Here is a 15556-nt window from a genome sequence, read left to right as displayed (position 1 = left end):
TTGGACATGTGCAATCGACGCGACATGATATTGATCACGGATAAGTACCCTCCACCTATACATAGAACCTAATGATACCGCTATTTCGTCATAGTCATAAGTCATTGTGCATTGTCCTTCTGCAATGGGTATCTCTGTCGTGGCTATCTCATAGTTGAGCTCCAGAGTCAGCAGTTCGCCTGGGCTTCACTTTACCTTTCCCTGCGCAGCACCCGCGTTAATCCTCTCCAACGCATCCATGTCAATAATCCGCAACTCGGTTCTCGCCCACAGAATTATCAGACAAATCACCCCGGGCAAGAAGCCACCTCCTATCATGAAGCCTTCACTCCACTCACGTGCCAACCACACCTCATACAGTGCCAAAAGCCCACACACAGCTCTGTTGATAGGCACAATATAATCACCTATCCTGTCTGCCATGTCTTCTGAGAGATACGGTACAGGCCGCCTCACACTCTTCTCAGTCGGTTGCTCCCAAGATGGTGTCTTGTTGTAGATTCCGTATCCGCCCATGGGTTTCTTGCCCTTCCCTTTCCCTCTCGATGGCTGTTGGAAAGTGGAAGGTGTCACATCGACGCCATCTATGGGCTCCATTTGTGTAGGTGGTAAGGGTAGGAAGTACAAGGTATACGCCGTGGCTAGTAGACTCGCGACAGCGACTAAACTTGTTGGAAGGGTGGATAGGGCGAGCAAGCGGGGTATGTAGAGTAGTGTGGGAAGCAGAGGAAGCGCGAGGAGAAAGAGCGTGTACGTGTGTGTTGTGGATGTGTCGTGTGTGCTGAGGGTTTGGACGAGGGCTGCGCGATCTGTTTGGTCGTGTTAGCTGGGTACCGGCTGAGTAGCAGGTGGAGGAAGAGTGCTACCTTGCTCATCCATGCCTGCTTCTATCGTGTCTTCGTCGTCGGATTCTGAGGGGTATTTGAACGTTTTGCGCAAGCGCTGCGCCGCTGCTGTTTCTGCTTCCTTGAGCTTCTCCATGCCTTCTTCCGTCTGTTGCGTAAAGTTGTCCCAATGGGCCACGAGCTTTGGGTAAAAAACTTGAAGTTGCACAGGAAAAGGAAATGGCAATGTCTACTGTTCGAGCCTGGGGTTTGTAGAAAGCTGGCTGTCCGTTGCTTCTTGCATGCGTGCGGCAAGGCAGCCACTTGTTTAATTGTTTGGGTCGGAGGAACGGATGACGTTTGTGGGGAATTCGGGACCTGGACCCTGGGATCAGCGCGCCAGCGCTAGACACTTCATATGCGCCATGTCATCCTCAACTGACATGGACAAAGCAGTTGTTGGTTTTGTCTCGCATATGGCTGCATTGTGACATTTTGGAGTTCACACGAAGCTTATAATTCCGGCATGCAATGGTCATGGTAATGCCGACGATCGACAGTCACTCTCGTTCCTCCGAAGTCTACTTACGGTCATGTGTCCGACATCACTCTACCGTGTTCTTCTCCTTCCACTCCCCAGCCGCCTCTTCATATGTACAAAACTCTATGTCCCCTTCCCACGTCTTCAGCCACTTGATCACTCTCTCGATCATTCCAATGACATGCGCCATACCACTAGTATCTGGGTGCAAGACCAATGGAAACACTACTACGTCTTTTTCTCCAATACCATCGCGCATCTCGCTCCTAATCCAATCGAATTTATCCTTCCACATATTCTCCATCACACGCACGTCAACATAGCCGTGCGAGTTGGGTACATTAGGGAGGTATTGAAGGGGCGTCATGTCTTCGGTGTACCAGTTTGCTGGAATTTCAACCAGTGTCTTGGCCGTAGGGGCACTAGGTCTGGGGAGAGGCTTCATCCAGTCCTTTGCGGAAGCCTCCTCGGTATACTTTGGCGGCTTTATAGGTGGTAGATTGGGGAGGTAGTATGGTTTGCTATCGTGGTGCGATAGTGAAGAGTCGTACAGGAAGGAGTATTCTTCTAGTAACTCTACGGTACTCTCTCGAAGCTGGTAGAGTGGCGCGCGGTAGCCCAGTGGGCGTTTCCCTAACAACTCTTGGTAGAGGCTTATGCAATGTTCGAGGACTTCGCGTTCTTGGGTTGGAGTGAGCTGCGGAGCGCCTTCGTGGCAGTAGCCGTGTAATCCTATCTCTGCCCCACTGTTCTTGATTGCGGCAAATTCTTTGGGGAAGGACTCTGCGCTGTGCATTGGCACAAACCAGGTCACTTTGTTGGCGATGTCGTATTTTGCAAAGAGTTTGAGTAGCCTAGGAACGCCGACATGCCCACTGAAGAACCCCGTACTATAGTCTGCGAGGTTATTGTTGGGGTGAGCTCCAGTGCCTAACCAACCTGATACCGCGTCAAAGTCTACCGAGAGCAGTATCTTGATCTTCGGTTCATGGTTGATTCGAGGGGCGGTGAGAGATGACGTTGTTGGGATGGCCGTTGCTGAGGTGTTTCTACTAGCTAGAGATACGCCTTCGGTAGTGGTACCAAATACCTCGGCTTCACCAGTAGTATTGACAGAGGGCATCTCGGGTTCCACAGCAGTTGCTTGTGATTTGCGAACTTCGTCCTCCGACCACACGATACGACCTTCCATACCACCGTCGACAGATATACATTGTCCAGAGATATGCCCCGCAGCACGATGGCTGGCTAGGAAAGCAGCTGCTCGCGCTACGTCAGTCGGTTGAGCAATCTTCCTAAGGGGAACACTATGATAGTCAGCGAAATATTCCCAAGAGTGGATACAAGCATCAGACTCACGTAGCCTCAGCCTCCCTCCACATCTCCTTCGGGTCATCCAATCTACCCTCAATCAATTTTGTATCCACCCACCCAGGGGCAACAGCATTGATCCTCGCGCTCTTGTTCAACCTGACTATCTCGTTCTTTACCGTCTTTACAAGTCCGTACTGCAGTGCCGCCTTCCCACTCGCATACTCCACATGTCCTGCCTGACCAAAAACTCCACATTCGGACCCCGTCACGACAACACTAACGTTGTTGACGTCCTTGCCGGTTTCCAGTTGTGATTCTTCGACAGATCTGAGAAAGTGTTTGATTGTTAGGAAAGTACCGCGAACGTTGACAGCGTAAGTACGATCCCAGAGATCGCTAGGCATGCCCCATATAGGGTAGCTAGAGGATTCATCTGTGATACCAGCATTGGCACAAAGGATATTTATGGGTTGTGAGAAGTGGCTAATGGCTTGGGAGATGGATTCTTGGATGGAAGCTTCAGAGCTGATATCACCCTGTAAGCAGTGAAGATTAGGTTTTGTTGAGGCGAGAGGGTTTGGGCGGAGGTCGTGTGCAGTGACTTTACAGCCTTGTGCTGCGTGAGTGTCAGCAATCAAGATGCATAGAGACACTCTGTTGGGGTGATGGTGTTGTTGGTTTGATCGCGGTGTTCGATGGTGCTAGCAAGTTGGAGAATACCTTTCACCATACCCAAGCAGACCATCGGGACGTTCGTTGGCATAGCATTCTCTTCCAGCATCCAAGAATGCATACAAATGTGCAGAATTCAATACGTACCTAGAAACTCCTCTACGATCGCACCTCCTATACCTCCAGCCGCCCCCGTAACAAACACATGCAACCCTTCAAGCTCAAGAAATGACATTGTGGGCCTTACCCGCGTCTTTGCAATTTCTCCAGTCAGGGAAGAAGGACCTCAGGTTGACACTCGATTAACTCAGCTCCACAAGATGCGCGCCCGCGTTCTCCGCATACGTAATGTCACAACAGCCGACCCGAGACCATGATAAGCCGTACATTATCACACTGAGTAGCTTCCAAAAATGGCCGACGGCTAGCACTTGTTGCATATCATCATTTCTCCGCGCGCAATCGGTATGAGAGTATACACGTAATGCTTCGGTGCGAGGTAGGACGGCGAAGCATGCACTATCGAACATGGAGGGGCGGTGATAGTGACCCCTCAGTGTATCCCAGCTCTCAGAAACAGAGCTAGAACGCGAAGAACAACTACCGGCCTTCTACAAACTAGCCTTGTTCTGTAATGCACATGCGTCATGTTTGAATGCGCCTACGGCCAAATTTCCAGAGAAGCAAAACGCCCCGCGCGCAGTAGGTGCATTGAAGGGCACTACACACTTTGGCACAACTATTTACCCAAAAGCGCCACAGTGCCCCTTGCCGCCCCGCCGGCCCACCCTCACGCATCGTCAAACTACCCAACGCGGTAATTCTGACAGAAACCGTTGATTTCCCATGGCCGAAGGGCACACTGCTAAAGTTCGTGCGACCAATGATGGGGGTGGTAACCTATGGGTTACGGGTATGTGCAGAAGGGGCACGAAAGGGCGGCCAATGGGGGTCAAGGGTATGTAGGAAGTGTGCTAGTTGGGCGGGTGGAGGGCGAGGGCACGAGTCGGTGATGGTGAAGATGGCGGCATACGTGCCTCGGGTTGAATGGATGAGGAATTTGTGCTGTATTTATTGCTTTCAGGCAATGCATGACTGTAGAGAAGAGTAATGCTACTCTAGGTGGGGTAACATTGTTTGCTGCCGACACTTTTTCCTGTCCCTTCTAGGCTTGGTTGGTATCATAACGCCGTGGCTCGTGGCTAAATTACAAAGTGATATCCTCGGAGCGGTAGTGGTCCGCTACAATGCGGTAGAGGTATGAAGGTGCATGTCCACCACTGTAAGGGTCAGTTTTGCTCGGTGCTCTGAGAAGTTGGAGACATGACTTACAGATTGGTAATGTAGAGATCCACAAGGTCTGCAGGAACGTAGTCATACAGAGGGTTCTCAACATCGACCTTGTCGACAAACTCGCCGTCGTCGTAGGGCACTACACTTCCTGCATCACCGTGCTCGATCAGCTCGTCGATGTCGAACGGATAGACTGGACTGAGCTTGTATACTCCACTGAGCACCACAACAGGCGTCTGGTGCTCCTTGGCAGCCTTTGCAATCATGTGTGCTCCGGCTGCAGCAACCAGGCCGCCGTTGGCCAGCACGGTGTGTGTCGCTAGAATGACCTTGTTGACGCGAGACATTATGGCGAAGACATGTGAGTCTGGGATAACGTAGACTTGGATGCCGGCGTCGGTGAGCGGCTTCCACTTGTCGTCGTCGGCGTCGTCATCTGGGTTCGCCTCTCGCTTTTTACCGGTAAGGAGGATGCCATGGGTGGCAGTGTGATCGTGGGGATATGTCTCGGCGTGTACGACGGTAAACTTGCGCTTTCGTGCGGCGAACAGGAGGAACTTCTGGACTGTTGTCGACGCAGTGTGGGTGAGGATAATCTCGTTGGCGTGAATGTGCTCGAGGGCAACTTCGGCAATCTGCTTGTCTGATGTTTCGAGCTCGTCCTGGAGTTCTCTTATGCCCTCCATGACCTCGCCCTTGAGGTCGAGATTCTGGCTCCTGTTGATACCCTCGAGGCGCTCCAGGTTGAGTGCTGTGAGAGTGCTCTTGCCGTTTGGCGAAGCCTGGCCTGTGGGTGTACTTGTGGTCGAGGGTGTGTCTGCGGGCTGGGAGAAGAGGCCGAATAGCGAGTGGACTAGAGGAGCGGACGAGGTGGGCGCATACGAAGTGTGTGAGGTGAGTAACGGGGGCCGTCTCGAGGGTTCGCTAACGTCGGATGCGTTGTCGGTGAAGACACTTGTGTGCATGGGTTCGGCGACGGCATGTCTGAGAGGGCTGAAGGTGGATATGCTCGAGTTCAAGGCTGGCCTGTGAAGGGAGTCGTGCTGCGCGGGCGCCTGTGGAGTCGAGTGGCCTGGTTCGCTTCCCGTTGGCGTCTGCCCTTCGGCATGTTCGTCGACGACCTCGCGTACGAGCCCCAGTACGCGTCGTACGATGTTGCCTACGACTACCTCTCGTGGTTGCGCCGACGTCAACCGCCTGCCGACCTGCTTTATGCGCTCAATGAGCTTTGCGGCATCCCTTCCCTTGAACTCGCCGACGACGCGCAAGAGTAGAGCCGTCGTCGCTATAGCGCATGGTCTCGAGTTTCGTATTTGGCGTCGCTTGAGGAGTCTGGAGCGGAGAGATTAGTTGGTGCTGGGGCACGTGGATGCAGAGTCGCGTCTCACGAGATGAAATGCTCAACCGAAGCATCGACAGGCGTGCTCTTCAGCGACTTGAGGTACGTCGACAGTCCCGGCGCCTGTATTGTTGCGCCCTGCATGGTGGGAATCTGTGCGAAAGCGAAGGCGCAGGCCAAAGTCGCAAGATTTCAAACGGGATATCGAGGGTATGTGGGGTGGTGGGGTTGTCGTGGTTTGATGACTCTCGTGGTCGCTGGGCAGGTCCGAGGGGGTGTATTCTGGCCAGTCGGTGGATGCGCTGCTGGGCCAAAGCACTGGCGACGCGGCTATGGCGATGTTGGGGCAGCGTGGGAGTGGAATTGCATGTCGAAGCGGTGGTCATGGCAAAGTATGAGTCGTAACTAAATTGAGCTTTCGGCGTTCCGATTGGGCACGGTCGCTCGAGCGGTTCGTCATTGCCCTCGTCCCCAACCTCTGCTTAGCTGCATAGCCATCCTCTCCCTCGAATTGCACGCCTCGGCTTGTTGCTAGTTCCGTCAGTGCTTGAAGAGCACATTCACTGAGCCGCAACTCTGTACACGCTTCGCAACGGCCCCGCCATCACGGAGGTATTACCGTCAGCCAACAACACATAAGCATCTGCGCTCCCCCCAGCAATCACGCTACCCCACAGTCCTTCGCCATTCTCGAGCCTCGGCCCTCCAGATCACCCCCAGCTGACGATGCGAGTGCAATAGCTGCACAGAGTGAGACGCGCAAGATGGGCGCCGACAGGAGCCACGGCTCCGGCTCCTCGAATACGGAGGCGGTCGCATCCGGATACGACGAGAAGACACCACTACTCCAGCAGGCCCAGAAGGGCCCCTACGAAGACACCAAGCGGCGCAGGATATGGCTGTATCCCGCGCGCATATCCGACGGCATTGCCGCTGTGGTCGGCGTGCTGGTGACCCCCTTTGTGTATACGGGGCAGTGTCTGGTCGCCGCCTTCTACTACGAGGAAGACGGCCACTTCTCCTTTCTAGCACCTGTCTACAACATCTCGCGCACTTTTACGCGTGCACGCCGGAAAAAAGTGGCGGCGCATGCATCATCGCGAGCCTCGGCTGCCCCAGACCGTAGCGAGAAGGGAGTGCGCAAGAGTCGCAGTTCGAGTGTCGCGCAACCAGTTATGAAGCAACCCACGAGACGTTCACTGTCAATAGCATCAACCTCGACCGCCATGACGTCCGATTCCGAAAGCGAGCGATCTCCCACACGCGACGACGACCTGGACAGCCCCTCCCGCCACACTCGCTCCAAATCGAGCGCAACTGCACGAGCAGACGAAATCGCCCCAGCCAAAAGGTCGATACGCATCACCCTGCACCACAACGAGGATGCTCTGAGGCAACGCAAGGCGGCGAAAAAGGCCCAATCGTCAAGGGCCGACTCCATCTCCTCCGAGGCGGCCGCTTCCCTAAAGTCCCCCACTGGCCCGGCATCTGCGTCGTCGAAACAACTGACCAAGTTCCCACGGGCGCCCCAACCCCCGCGTCCCTTGGTGCCACGCCGCCAGCCGTCGTACTCTGCAAAAGGCGTATCCGCCGTTGGACCACACCAGAAGACGCTGATCATAGATCTCGATGAGACGCTGATTCACAGCATAGTCAACGGCGGCCGCTTCCAGACCGGCCACATGGTAGAAGTGAAGCTTCAGGCTTCGGTTGGCGCGGATGGACAGGTTGTTGGCCCACAAGTGCCGCTCCTGTACTATGTTCACAAACGGCCGTATTGCGACGATTTCTTGAAAAAGGTATGCGCCTCGGCCAGGAGCGCCTCATGTCACACTAACGGCGCGACAGGTCAGTAAATGGTACAATCTGATCATATTCACCGCGTCGGTTCAGGAGTACGCAGATCCCGTCATTGACTGGCTCGAGGTGGAGCGCAAGTACTTTGCAGGCAGATACTATCGACAGCACTGCACTGTTCGTAACGGGGCTTACATCAAGGACCTTGCTCAGGTTGAGCCCGATCTCAGCAAGGTCATGATTCTTGACAACAGCCCCTTGAGCTACGTTTTCCATCCAGGTAAGATCAGCTCCGGCCCAGTGCGACCCAAGGCAGCCTGTACTGATAGTGATCCCAGACAATGCCATTCCCATCGAAGGCTGGATCAGCGACCCAACAGACCACGATCTGCTGCACCTTATCCCACTGCTTGAGGGCTTGCAGTATGTCACCGACGTGCGTGCGCTGCTTGCGCTTCGGCTCGGCATGCCCGCATCCGCGTAATCAGGTAGCCACAATTTTAGTGGCATTCGATTTAGTACCTCGCATTCTAATACCTTTTGTACTATAGACCCGTTGCGCCGAGCAGTTGGCTATGTAGCTCGTAGGAGGAGATACCCAAGATATTATTCGTTCATGTTCCACGGCTCGCTTGAGTAATGTTCCTTTTGGGTTTCTTTTACTCATTACGAACAAGGAATTACCCGCCCGCCGGCCTGCACCTCCGATCTGCCACATTCGAGCTGTCGCATGGGCCTGTCGTCTCGCCCACGTTCCTAGCTTGCTCCCCCACGTCTTTGTGTCCGGGGCATGACATTCGTGGCTATAGGTCCTTACTCAACATGCTCTTACACATCCCGCTTATCTGCCGCATCTTTTCAGCCCCACGACGCCCGTTTCTTCTCCCGTGGCTCCATGCGGGACAGTAATTGTTCTCGTGTTAGGTCCCATCAAAATGAGCGCGTTGAATGTTTATTACTCAGGCACACCCGCTGTCCTTGCCGGATCCATACCTTTACAATGTCACTGTCGCTCTGAATCGTTCCAAGTGGATGCTTAACGTCTTGTGCCAATGAATTCGCTACAGAGAAGAAGTCTACGCTCGAGTTCGATCGCGTCTAAAAAATGTCGACACAGACTCAAGACACGGACATAGCCATGGTGGATTCAAGGTTAGTCTGTCACTGGCAGCCCGAGCAAAGCTGACTATGATTTAGCTTAGACCATTCACTCTTTGATGAAGCAATACAGGCAACACACAACACTATACTGCCAGAACATTGTCAAAATTTCCATCACGATGTTAGTGCCTCGCTCTTGCTGAACGACTTGCATCGTATGTCCACCGGCAACGGGTCCACAGACCTAAGAAGACTGGTTTCTACCCGAAAGTTCACATTGTTCATTCGAACTTTTGCACCTTACTTCGATGTTCTTAGCACATGTATCGAACTAAAGCCAGCATGGGCGGGTCATTTGTGGGGAATTGTTCGTTTGGTATTCGAGGTATGGATCAAAGCCACTCTGAATGCATCTCTTGAACTCACACTGGAGGCAGATGAGCACTGATTGCGTGCTTTTCCTTGAGAAGATTGCCGACATGCTTGAGGCTATTGCGCAGATCATACCTCCTTACCAACAGATCTACGAAATCTGCAAACGTAACGGTTCCGAGGCTCATGGCCAAGCTGAAGATTATCATCTGGCAACACTTTTTTCTTTCGTGTATGCGGACCTTGTGCAGCTTTTCCTAGAGCTGTATCGAATCTTTTGCCGAGGATCACAAGGTACGTCTTCTCGTTGACTTGAAGTCGCATATGTGGTTCGGACCGTCATAGTGTTCTGCCACGGAAGCTCCAGAGATCCGTACATCGTTGAATTATGAGATTTTCCACGCGCTAGAACTTTTTACTATGCTCCGAGTTCTATGACATACAGTCGTAGATGTTTCCATATCGTACAGATTCAGAACCGGGTTTGACTGACTATACACAGGCACAGAAGTGCAATCTCTTACGTTCGGAGTGGCACATTCATCGCTATGGCGGCCACTCGACTCGCGCTTTGCCCACGTTGAAACCCGGATAAGACAGCATAGGAGCTGGCTAGAGAGAGAGACCGACAACGAATTTCAATACTACGCGGAAGTCTCACAGCAACGTAGAAGTTATCTTAGCTTCCTACATCGACAGAGTAGTGCAGACTGCAATAGTCAGGTAGAACAAGATGGACAACGACTTGCAAAGCGGTTAAGGAGAGTTGAAAAAGTGCAAAGCTGGCTGTCAACTTCAGCCTCGATTAACACAACGGCTCACGATTTTCGTCAACCTTACCAGGACTTCTGTGCGTGGTTCTTGCATGCTCCAGCATACACCAAATGGCGAGATCAGCGCTTTGATCAAAGCATGGCAAACGATCAGAATGCTATAGCTAGTAACTGGCAGCATCGAGTGCTGTTCGTACAGGGTAGGTAAACCTGCATCTATGTCAAATATTTGGAAAGCTGACAAGTGATTAGCGAAAGCAGGTTTTGGCAAGACTGTCATATCACACTCGGTTGTAAGCAATCTGGCTGGTGAAGCAGAAGATCCTGACCTATGCGATGAGCCTCCAGCGACCGCACACTATCATTTTAGTAACCTCCTTTACAAGAACAACAAACCTGAAGACGCATTTCGGGCCTTCTCATGTCAGTTGCTCCATACACATCGACACGATCGTTCCACCCTGGATGCTGTCAGCCTTTTATTGCGCAAAACTTCGTTTCGAGAACACGCTACTACTGATGAGGTCACGGACATTTTATTGCTTCTACTTCGACAACATCCCACTTTCATTGTGGTTGATGGCATTGATGAGTGTAGCGACACTGAAATGCTCCTCGCTTCTCTAGCAAGACTTTGTCGTGGTTCCGACACAAGAGTTATTATATTCAGCAGGCCGAACTTGAAGATACCTCTCGAGTACCAGAAATGGGCTTCAGATGCTCCCCACATTCTCCCACTTACTAGCAAGTACAACGCAGTTGCTATCGATCGTTTCGTGGCACCAAAACTGAACCGCCTAGCAGACCAAGGTTTCTTTGGGATTTGCATGGACCGATCGCTCATCTCGGAAGTCGCGAAGACAGCGGATGGTGACTTTCTATGGGCCGGCATGGTATTGAAGTTCCTTCAATCGCCGCTGCTGTCATCGGAGGAGCGATTTGCTATCTTACAAGACATGCGTTCGCTGCAGAGTCTGGAATCACTCTTTCGTATCATGTTTGATGCATTAGCACGCCATCCACTGACTGAAAAACATGTCATCACTGACACGTTCCGGTGGCTCTCTTGCCCAATCAACCGCATGTGTCCAGAGGCATTGCATACCGCTCTCATTCTACGCAACCCCAACGTGTCCGAGAGTTCGCATACGAAAGATATTTTAGAAGCCTTACCGGAACTTACATTTGGCTTCGTTCGCGTTGTCAACGACGACATCGCTTTTTCCCACGGATCCATACGAGACTACCTCCATAGTCCAGGGTCTCAAAGCTCGGAATTTAGTCTTTACGATGACAGCAGCGTACATGCCCACCTAGCAGCACGGTGTCTAGCTTACCTCACTCACGATGTACCAAAACGCCCTCTTGGTGCCTTGCAGCCTCGTGGCCCCGTCATGCCACTCACCATACCTACTAGCAGTGGCGCGAGCCAAAGAACAAGTGCATCGTGTGATAGCGGATACAAGTCTCTGTCTTCATCAGACGGAGATACTAATATTCACAATGTGCATGCCACACCGACCCAACACAACAGCTCTCGAGCAAATAGCATCCGCACCATACCCTTCGACACCCACCTTCCATTCCTACGCTACGCGGCTCTCTGCTGGCCCATTCACCTCAGTCGGGCTCTGGCTCCATCGTCTCACCACACCACAAACTCTTCAGCGGACATACTAGCCTATCTACCCGCGCTTAGCGTCTTCTTAGCTTCTCGTCTTGCGGTCACTGTATGGGTAGAAGCTTCTTTCCGCTACAACCTGCCTCCGACACTCGCGCGTCTTGTCGGCCCGTTGTCAGATTTGAAGAGCGAAATATCGCCAGCAACTATGGAGGGCAAGGAATTGAGGCTAGTAATCAATGCGATAAGGGATTTGAGTGAGGAATTGTTGGGCTTGAAGAGGGAATATGAAGGTGTTATGAGGCAGAATCCCAGTTTGATTTGGCAAATGGATGGACCAGAGAGGGCTGTGTATTGGCCAGTTTGGGAGGAAATTGTTGTGGGCGAAAATGGGCGGTGATGACGAGTACTGAAAGAGTCTGCTTTTCCGGAATGATCTCTGTAAGGATTGATGTGTATACCTGTGCTTTCTTCCTAGAAGATGCTCTTGTTGTGCCTCGCCGAGGACACCACACATACACACACGTAAGGCTGAGCTCTCGACACATGTATTGCGTCACCCCGACTGATCTGTGACCATTATTCGTGTACATATGCTCTCCTCTCTGGCGTAAGCACTCGCTTCATCCATCGATCCGAGTTGCTCTCGTAGCAAAACACACTTGCAATTCGACAATGGTCTTCCTCAGTAAGCTTTGAAAGAATACTTGAAAAGGTAATGTAGGTACATGACGGAGTAGCTGAGGCGTGATCTCCTCAAATATGATCGTGAGTATGGCCGTAGAATTATGTATCTCTCAGGCACGGAGTCTAATTGGACCTGTGTTTCCCACGTGCGTGATGAAAATGTGAGAGAGAAGACGTGGATGGTGCTGGTAGACTTGCCCTCGCGCCAAGTCTAAAGCATGTGATTTCGTGTGCTCTCCGAGATCCGTATGGTTGGCCGACTACTATGACACGTACCTTCACCCGGTGAAGTTTACGACCACAACAGCGATGTTTTCGCGCTCAGTCTGAGTCACAGCATTCGGAATCTCTAAACAGGAATCGTAAGGATAGAAAGCCCACCGCGGCTTGGCCTCATTCGCGTTCCATTGCAAGAACCCCGCCATGGCACCCCCGCCAGCTTCCCTCTATACGCTCTCCTTCGCGATCGCGACTTTAGTTACTCTGCTTGTCGCTGCAACACTACGTCTGCTCGCTATCCTTCCAAATGCGCGCTCGAAATCAACACCGCTACGCCAGCGCCCGCTCGCAACACGCGTTCTTATCGTGCTAGGATCGGGAGGGCATACACACGAGATGTTCTACCTACTTCGAGATCTGGATACACGCAAGTACACGCACAGAACATATGTAGTCAGCAGCGGAGATGCATTCTCAGCACAACGCGCCGCGGAGTTTGAGCGAGGACTTGAAGATAAGGAAAAGGGACGATTACGCAAGCAAGACATGGAGAAAAATGCAGTCTACGAGAACAGCGCAGGAAGAACACCGGTGACGGTGATGACAGGTGCAGACAGCATGATATATGTGGCGGGAGAGAAGAAGGGCGATAAACCAGCATGCACTGGACCAGACCACTATAATATCGCCAACGTGCCTCGTGCGCGCAAGATACACCAGCCACTCCTCACAACACCTCTAACATCACTCTATACTCTCCTAGCATCGTTCGCGCCTCTCCTTCACGTACCACCGCTACTAGCTGGCCAGGCTCCCACGACACCTTACGAAACCACAGCCGCCGACCTCCCAGATCTCATCATCACAAACGGCCCAGCTACGGCTGTAATCTTGATCCTCGCGAGTCTTATACTTCGTTACTTCAACATCAAGGGTGCGAACAGCAGGGACAAGTGCAAGACCGTGTACGTAGAGAGCTTCGCACGCGTCAAGACATTGAGTCTGAGTGGGAAGCTATTGCTGAGGGTTGTGGATCGATTCCTGGTACAGTGGGAGGAGCTAGAAGGCGCTGGGGGACGAGCGGAGTACTGGGGCATTCTAGTTTGAGTACGAGCTCATATACATGGCAAGGTGATGGGAGTCGTGATATGCATGATTTAGGCGTTTGGTGTACATTTACAGCGAAGATACCCCACATGCTGCCGAGGGCCTGACTGAGTTTCCCACTGCAATGCTTGCTATATATACAGAATACATGCTACAAATTTCATTCCACAATGCGTCATGTGGTGTCATGTCGTGCTTTGATGGCTCTAATCGAGATCGGCTGTTTGACTGGAAATCTGCTTCTTTCCCAGATACGGCTTTGTAGCACTCTTCTGCATGTGCTGACCCAACGCCGCCAGCAAGCTTTCTTGGTCCACGAGTGGCTTCTCCTTCTGGCTCTGCACCTTCTTCTGATGTTCGAGCTCCCACCTCAGTTGCATGGGTGTCTTCATTGCGTCCGCAGCTCTCTGCTGTTGCTTTGCAATCTCCCGTGCAAGCACACCCTGCTCAGAGTGTCTTGCAATCTTGATAGGGCGCGGTGCATCAGGGCCCTTTTCCTTCTTTGATTTGATGGAGAATTCGTGAATATCGCCGCGGAGTTCTTCACCAAGTGTGTCGGGGAAAGGTGGTGCAACGAGCGTATAAGCCATGGACTCTGATCCCTCAACGATATTGCGCGTTGTATCAACGTCATAGGCTCCGGGATAGTTGGGATCCATGCTTCTTGGGGTCGCAGCCTTGAATCTATCTTGCTCCATCCTCTGAATCTCAGAAAACTTCTCTTCAATGCTACCAGTTGCCAGGTCCTTCGATGCGTCCTGTTGAGCTCGGTCCTCGTTGTTCTTGCTTCGCCAGCGACTCAAACTGGTGAGCGGCTGGCTTATGCTGGCTATGGTTTTTCTGAGCCATGTTTGCTTGTCCGTCTCTGACTCTTTCGTGATATCGATATCTTTGATCTCTTCTTCACGTTCCCATGGCCATTCAAGTCGTTGCCGTGTGCCTGCAATGTATCGGTGGAATATGGGGAGACCAGTTCGAGGATCATATTGATGTGCTTCCGGGATCTCGCTGTCGCCGTAATCGGTGCCAGTGTAGGGGTCAATGCCGGTTGTATGTCGCTCCATGAAGATCTTCTCGACCACAACATCCTCGAAGCACTTTTTGCCTCCTTTCTGTATCTCGGCAGGTACCACCAGGCGTACGTTATCAAGAGGCATAGGCAAAGCATTCTCTATCTTAGGCCCCATGCCTTCGGCAGCGGCGTTGAACACGGCGGTGTCAAAATATTGCTGTGAAGTGTTAATGATACACAGCTGCAGTAAGGCAAGGTAGAAATTACCATGTTCATGTCTTTAACGACAACCTCGTGTGTTCTCGGAACGAGCTCTTGCACAGTACCAATTTTACCCGCGTCCTTCCCCTTCAATATCACGACACGATCATCCTTTACAATCGGGAAGTATTTCTTATCGTCGACGACTAGCGGATACTCCAATTCCAGGCCCTTCTTCTCCCTGACAGCATTTCGGTTTTTCTGGGTCTTGACAGGTATCTCGGGCTTCTGGATCTGGGCAGCCTTGAGGGCACCATATTTCTCAGCGTCGGGGCCAATGGCGCGATTTGGCCTCAAGGGACCAAGCTTCCAGTCTTCCTTTGCATTGGCCAAGGCCTGTTTCCTAACACCCTTGACGTGCTCATGCTCCCACATTATACGTTGGATAACGGCTTGCTTGGAATCCCATCGTTCCTGTTTGAGTTCCTGTCGCTTCTTGCGTTCCCGCTCGTGCCAGGTAATTGCGTTCTTGACTTTCCGAATCTCCTTGAGCTTTTTGGCCTGTCGGGCGGCATTGCGTCCTGGCCTGACGACCAACTGGCTCATGGTGGGCGGGACGGCGGCGATTGAGATGGATGTGCGAGGGTTTGCGGACTACCGAGCCATCGAATGGCGGGCGACGA

The 15556-nt window shown here is 52.3% G+C and overlaps 7 protein-coding genes across 7 annotated transcripts; 3 read left to right on the top strand and 4 right to left on the bottom strand.

Moving 5' to 3' along the window:
• Positions 1-8: 8 nt before the first annotated feature.
• CC77DRAFT_967841 (hypothetical protein) lies at positions 9-1295 on the bottom strand. Its single transcript, XM_018535761.1, has 2 exons — positions 867-1295; positions 9-809 (listed from the first exon to the last, which is right to left on the bottom strand). Exons 1-2 carry the CDS (start codon positions 979-981, stop codon positions 187-189), a joined length of 738 nt encoding a protein of 245 aa, XP_018383755.1. The 5' UTR covers positions 982-1295; the 3' UTR covers positions 9-186.
• Positions 1244-3735, bottom strand: CC77DRAFT_228733 (polysaccharide deacetylase). Its single transcript, XM_018530744.1, has 3 exons — positions 3400-3735; positions 2725-3295; positions 1244-2672 (listed from the first exon to the last, which is right to left on the bottom strand). The coding sequence occupies exons 1-3, from the start codon at positions 3470-3472 to the stop codon at positions 1430-1432; spliced, it is 1887 nt and encodes a 628-aa protein (XP_018383754.1). The 5' UTR covers positions 3473-3735; the 3' UTR covers positions 1244-1429.
• A 337-nt stretch (positions 3736-4072) lies between these two features.
• On the bottom strand, positions 4073-6458 carry CC77DRAFT_228431 (translation initiation factor eIF-2B subunit beta). Its single transcript, XM_018530743.1, has 3 exons — positions 6033-6458; positions 4684-5976; positions 4073-4631 (listed from the first exon to the last, which is right to left on the bottom strand). The coding sequence occupies exons 1-3, from the start codon at positions 6125-6127 to the stop codon at positions 4559-4561; spliced, it is 1461 nt and encodes a 486-aa protein (XP_018383753.1). The 5' UTR covers positions 6128-6458; the 3' UTR covers positions 4073-4558.
• Position 6459: 1 nt separating this feature from the next.
• CC77DRAFT_1022540 (hypothetical protein) lies at positions 6460-8408 on the top strand. The gene is made up of 3 exons (XM_018525485.1): positions 6460-7782; positions 7832-8060; positions 8119-8408. Exons 1-3 carry the CDS (start codon positions 6748-6750, stop codon positions 8262-8264), a joined length of 1410 nt encoding a protein of 469 aa, XP_018383752.1. The 5' UTR covers positions 6460-6747; the 3' UTR covers positions 8265-8408.
• A 477-nt stretch (positions 8409-8885) lies between these two features.
• Positions 8886-12047, top strand: CC77DRAFT_1063648 (hypothetical protein; the record flags this gene model as incomplete). Its single annotated transcript, XM_018528643.1, has 5 exons — positions 8886-8932; positions 8978-9266; positions 9319-9547; positions 9756-10226; positions 10279-12047. 5 exons carry the CDS (start codon positions 8886-8888, stop codon positions 12045-12047), a joined length of 2805 nt encoding a protein of 934 aa, XP_018383751.1.
• A 504-nt stretch (positions 12048-12551) lies between these two features.
• CC77DRAFT_228406 (oligosaccharide biosynthesis protein Alg14 like protein) lies at positions 12552-13763 on the top strand. Its single transcript, XM_018530742.1, has one exon. It carries the CDS (start codon positions 12758-12760, stop codon positions 13658-13660), a length of 903 nt encoding a protein of 300 aa, XP_018383750.1. The 5' UTR covers positions 12552-12757; the 3' UTR covers positions 13661-13763.
• Positions 13764-13866: 103 nt separating this feature from the next.
• Positions 13867-15479, bottom strand: CC77DRAFT_940730 (KOW motif domain-containing protein; the record flags this gene model as incomplete). Its single annotated transcript, XM_018534746.1, has 2 exons — positions 13867-14889; positions 14940-15479. The coding sequence occupies 2 exons, from the start codon at positions 15477-15479 to the stop codon at positions 13867-13869; spliced, it is 1563 nt and encodes a 520-aa protein (XP_018383749.1).
• Between the last annotated feature and the right edge of the window lie 77 nt (positions 15480-15556).

Source organism: Alternaria alternata (assembly GCF_001642055.1).
Source record: "Alternaria alternata strain SRC1lrK2f unplaced genomic scaffold CC77scaffold_16, whole genome shotgun sequence".
Classification (NCBI taxonomy): Eukaryota; Fungi; Ascomycota; class Dothideomycetes; order Pleosporales; family Pleosporaceae; genus Alternaria; species Alternaria alternata.
Note: the sequence above shows the minus strand (reverse complement) of the source record. Positions and strands in the feature narration are given on the sequence as shown.

Excerpts from the sequence above, each read along its gene's own strand:
- CC77DRAFT_228431 (XM_018530743.1), bottom strand. The coding sequence starts at position 6,127 with ATGCAGGGCGCAACAATACAGGCGCCGGGACTGTCGACGTACCTCAAG. Across the intron at positions 5,977-6,032 it reads TCGGTTGAGCATTTCATCTC|ACTCCTCAAGCGACGCCAAA; the intron begins GTGAGACGCGAC and ends TCTCCGCTCCAG. Across the intron at positions 4,632-4,683 it reads GATCTCTACATTACCAATCT|TGGTGGACATGCACCTTCAT; the intron begins GTAAGTCATGTC and ends TGACCCTTACAG.
- CC77DRAFT_228406 (XM_018530742.1), top strand. The coding sequence starts at position 12,758 with ATGGCACCCCCGCCAGCTTCCCTCTATACGCTCTCCTTCGCGATCGCG.
- CC77DRAFT_1022540 (XM_018525485.1), top strand. The coding sequence starts at position 6,748 with ATGGGCGCCGACAGGAGCCACGGCTCCGGCTCCTCGAATACGGAGGCG. Across the intron at positions 7,783-7,831 it reads GCGACGATTTCTTGAAAAAG|GTCAGTAAATGGTACAATCT; the intron begins GTATGCGCCTCG and ends ACGGCGCGACAG. Across the intron at positions 8,061-8,118 it reads GAGCTACGTTTTCCATCCAG|ACAATGCCATTCCCATCGAA; the intron begins GTAAGATCAGCT and ends TAGTGATCCCAG.
- CC77DRAFT_228733 (XM_018530744.1), bottom strand. The coding sequence starts at position 3,472 with ATGCATTCTTGGATGCTGGAAGAGAATGCTATGCCAACGAACGTCCCG. Across the intron at positions 3,296-3,399 it reads CTGCTTGGGTATGGTGAAAG|CACAAGGCTGTAAAGTCACT; the intron begins GTATTCTCCAAC and ends ACACTCACGCAG. Across the intron at positions 2,673-2,724 it reads TGGAGGGAGGCTGAGGCTAC|TGTTCCCCTTAGGAAGATTG; the intron begins GTGAGTCTGATG and ends TGACTATCATAG.
- CC77DRAFT_967841 (XM_018535761.1), bottom strand. The coding sequence starts at position 981 with ATGGAGAAGCTCAAGGAAGCAGAAACAGCAGCGGCGCAGCGCTTGCGC. Across the intron at positions 810-866 it reads AGCAGGCATGGATGAGCAAG|ATCGCGCAGCCCTCGTCCAA; the intron begins GTAGCACTCTTC and ends ACGACCAAACAG.